This window comes from Monopterus albus, unplaced genomic scaffold, assembly GCF_001952655.1.
Source record: "Monopterus albus unplaced genomic scaffold, M_albus_1.0 scaffold67.1, whole genome shotgun sequence".
Classification (NCBI taxonomy): domain Eukaryota; kingdom Metazoa; phylum Chordata; class Actinopteri; order Synbranchiformes; family Synbranchidae; genus Monopterus; species Monopterus albus.
Window position 1 is genome coordinate 993,404 of NW_018127947.1, and position 4,414 is coordinate 997,817.

The window sequence follows — 4,414 nt, forward strand, 5'->3', positions numbered from 1 at the left end:
TCTGCACACGCACAAGGGCACCATATAAACTCTTATGGGCTAAAATTACAGGAAAAACACTAGTTTTCCAACTACAGTAAACGGCAGACTGCCAGATGACCCTCCCGTGCTCCCAGTCTGCACAGGGAGGAGCTAGAAATCAGCGGCACCGGCTGCTCCCTCCACATCGGATCAGAACAGTCAGGCTGCAGACGGAGGATGAATTAAATCGAGGAAATGCGCCTTCTCCACTTCTCCCGATCCTGATGTGAGAGCTCCACATCCTCGCGTTTGTCACCCTTTGACCATGAACTCAGCTGCGCGCACTCAGGCAGACCAGCTCCGTTTGCAGCTTCTCCTCGAGCAGAGATGATGTGCAGATCCTGAAGCGTTTTCTCTGGAGAAACCAGAGGTGGGTTCCAACATTTTACACGTAACCGTTCTCTTCTAGCTGATCAGTTACTATGTCAATAAGACCTGAAAAAGGAGGTTGTAATCTGCTGATTAATTTGCCTTTTAAAAAGTTTTATGAGTGGTGGTCAGATTTCTTAGTGCGTCTTCAAACACAAGACGGAGTAAAGGACACGTTTCTCTTCTGTTTTGATGCAAAACATTGGCTGAATATTAGCTGACAACATTTATTTAAGCAAATTTGAAAACCGATGAAATGGTTTGAACTGTCTTTTTCCCTATCATTGTTTTTATGACAGACTTTTTATATTTTTTATACATATTTACAGTGTTTCTTGTGCTCTGTAATGAGGATCAGTGTAATGTCAATGAGTTCATGCAGTGGTAGAAGTAATGCAATGCTTGACTCAAGTAAAAGTGGCAATAATATGATTTTAAAACCAATGTTTTACAAGTAAAGTTAGTGAATTTATATTTTATTTAAGTAAAAGCACAAAAGCAGTAGAATTCTTACTATCACCACATCTGGTGAAGGAGCGTCTGCTGTTGATGCTGGAAATCTTATAAAAACCTTTTAAAACACATTGGTGATTTGTTATTTTGAACCATTTAAATAAGAAAAAGTTCACTTTTATTTTAAATAAGGGTCCTGTATGAGACCATTATTGTAGTTCTGTGCTTTCTGAAGTCCCGTCAAATGATCACACCTGGTCTGGCATAAACATGCTGCAGCACCAGAGGGATGAATGTGTGTCATAGGGACCCAGACCCCCGAGCACTGAGGCCCTGGCATTGCGTCATTCAGTCTGTGATGAACCTGGTGTCTGTTGTTGTTTCAGTGGAGTTCTGCAGGTGGGCATCATGTCCCTGTGGATGATCATCCCTGTCAGCCTGCCGGTCTTCACCATCACAGGAATATGGGTGGTGTAAGTACCTCTGAGTTATGTAACAAAACATCAACATTTTCTGTCTTTTCTGTGTTTTTTCTGAACTTTTTCAGACAAACTTTGTGACAGGTGTCCATACGTTAGTCTGGCTAAACAGGTTCCTTGTGATTGTAAGGTGTTTCCTTTTTTTCTGTTTGTTTATTCTGAGTACAGTCATCCACAAAATTCCTCCTGGTGCATCTGCTCCATACAGTCAGCCACATCTGTAGCTCTTCGCGTGACTACAGCGTGCAATAAGAGCTTCCTTTATGGTGGAACATCTGTCCCACTGCCAGTACGAGGGAACAGGTGCTGGGCTTTATTGCAACATCACTGGCATCTGTAACTGTCTGTGACCAGATGACTTGTTTTTTTTACAGAACTTAATGTAATCCAAGACTAAATACAAGATTTAATGGAGATATCATTAAAGGACTAGTCTGACATTTTTGGAAAAATACCAAATATCGTGGGTTTCTAGCAGAGAATTGGATGAGACTGAAGCTAAACAAATAGTGAGCCAGTGGGGGTTAGCTTAGCAACATTTAGCCTGGCTCTGTTGTTTTAGAAGTAAAAGAAGAAGCTTCATTTTATTGTCATTGTAACATTGTGATGCGTACAACAAAATTTTGTTTGGAGCCGAGGGGCCCCGGGCTGCTGTGTGCATATGTGCCGCCATCATGAGCAACTTGATCTGGTTTGTTAATTTTTTACAAAGGTAAAGTGCAAAAACAGGTTTGGTTTTATGCTAAGCTAACAGGCTGATGGCTCCAGCTACATGTGGATGCAGACTTTTATACAGCGATTGGCATGAAAGTAAAAGCATATTTCTCAAATAGCAAACTACTTCTTTAATTAAAGACTGAATATGGATTTGTTGAACTGCAAAACAAACTTTAAAATCCATTATTTAGGCAGCCTCGTGAGAAATTACAGCACTCGTCTTTGCTCCAGCAGTGTTGCCACCTCTGATCAGTCACATCAGGTGGAACATAACTCACGAGTGTCACACATCTTTGTTTCCTTTTTTAATCAGGTAGAAGTCTCACTGAGATTAATATCTCATTTTCAAGACAGGTCAAGTAGGCAGCTAACAGACTGCTGTGACAACATGTACAGTACAGACGGCATCAGCGGGAAGAGAGTTGTCACACGCTGCAGAAAAGAACTAAAAATGTCTAGTGACAATACAGATATCTGAACACTCTTAAGATGAAGGAATAACCTCTGAATGTTTCCACTCTATTTGGAAGAGTAAGAGGCAGAATATTCAGATGTCTTTTTGTCCAGGTTTGCCATATGTCTGTGATGGAGATGGTGTAGAAAGCTCTTGAAACCTGTTGTTACTTTGAGGAAGGTGGTGGAAATGACTTCTAAAAATTCTGAGCCAGTGCATTGTTGTGTACATTTCATCAAGGCTCAGATTTAAAGTCTTCCCTGGTGTCTCAGAACATTTTCTCTGTAAGAAGCCTTTCACACTTCTATAAAGTGGATGCAGGAACGTTTCACACTGCATCTCCAAAGCGTTCCCTGTCAGGGATGAGTCTGTAGCCCCCCTCATTTTGCCAGGCCTGCTGTTTTTCAGACACACTGACACCTGTCTGCTTGTGCCTTGGAATGCTCTGTTGAATAGAAACATAACTGTAGTGTGTATGTAATAGAATAGTACGGAAAACATACTGTAACTGTAGTACCACTGCAGCTTGGGAGGTCTTAAGAGTCCCTGCTTTGCAATTTAACGAGATCTGAGTAAATTATCTGTCAGACACCACAGAAACGGGACTCAAAATGCTGCTATGTTGTCATTGTTTATTTAAGAAAAGGCTAATCAACTCTTCTGATTTGATTGTCTCTTTGTTATCAGTGATCAATAGAGACATTCCTGTCATGTTCAATTGTTAGTTTTTGTTCAGTAACCTCTGTCAGCAGCTTGTTTTGTTGCCTGGTGTCCATTACACACATCTCTGATCTAATTGTGACCTAATCTGTCGAGCTGTTAAGTTTAGCCTGCAAATGGAATGATATTCCTTCAAGAATGAAGTATTAAATAAACAACAATATTAGATACTGTTACTGTACCTTTTTAAACACATATAGTGAGCCACAGACATACTAATGAAAAGCTGTAGATCAGTAAGGTTTTGAATAAGGATTTATTTTTGCTGGAACAAAACTGGCAGATTAGATCATTTCTACCATCTTCACCTTTTTTAGTGTTTGCAAACATTTGATAATTAGCACAGAACACAGGGTGAAGCTGGACCGATGGGAGTGTCATTACTTTTACAGGTATTTGGTCCAAATTCAGACTTACAGTTTGATCTGGACATCTTAAGAGGTCTGAGAATGAAAGGGTGTAAAAATAAGAACCCTTGTTTTACATTTTAACCAAATTCTTTCTAACAAACACCAGAGAAGCTCCACAGCGGTTCAATCAAAATGCTGCTGCCTCATTACTCTTGCTCAAGTAAAGCAGGTCTGTTCTCCTGATTGGATTGTCCCTTTCCTCCCACTGATCAATAGAGACACTCCAAATATCACATCCCCTTTTAGGCTTTCAAACAGCAGCGTCTGTCTGCAGCTTGTTTTGTTGCTTCCTGTGTGGAGTTTATCTGTGGCACAATGAGTCATATCCAGTGGGTACGGAAAGTATTCAGACCCCCTTAAATTTGTCACTCTTTGTTATATTGCAGCCATATGCTAAAATCATTTAAGTTCATTTTTTTCCTCATTAATGTACACACAGCACCCCATATTGACAGAAAAACACAGAATTTTTGACATTTTTGCAGATTTATTAAAAAAGAAAAACTGAAATATCACATGGTCATAAGTATTCAGACCCTTTGCTCAGTATTTAGTAGAAGCACCCTTTTGAGCTAATACAGCCATGAGTCTTTTTAGGAATGATGCAACAAGTTTTTCACACCTGCATTTGGGGATCCTCTGCCATTCCTCCTTGCAGATCCTCTCCAGTTCTGTCAGGTTGGATGGTAAACGTGGGTGGACAGCCATTTTCAGGTCTCTCCAGAGATGCTCAATGGGGTTTAAGTCAGGGCTCTGGCTGGGCCATTCAAGAACAGTCAAGGAGTTGTTGT

At 40.5% G+C, this 4,414-nt stretch overlaps 1 protein-coding gene across 3 annotated transcripts in view; it reads left to right on the top strand.

Moving 5' to 3' along the window:
• Positions 1-6: 6 nt before the first annotated feature.
• The window catches only part of LOC109962771 (transmembrane protein 150A-like), a 40,252-nt gene continuing 35,844 nt past the window's right edge, over positions 7-4,414 (top strand). For all 3 annotated transcript variants that reach the window (XM_020604769.1, XM_020604771.1, XM_020604770.1), the window contains exons 1-2: positions 7-391; positions 1,230-1,316. In XM_020604769.1, coding sequence (XP_020460425.1) covers positions 1,252-1,316 — 65 coding nt within the window. In that variant the 5' untranslated portion in view covers positions 7-391; positions 1,230-1,251. The remainder of the gene's footprint in view (positions 392-1,229; positions 1,317-4,414) is intronic.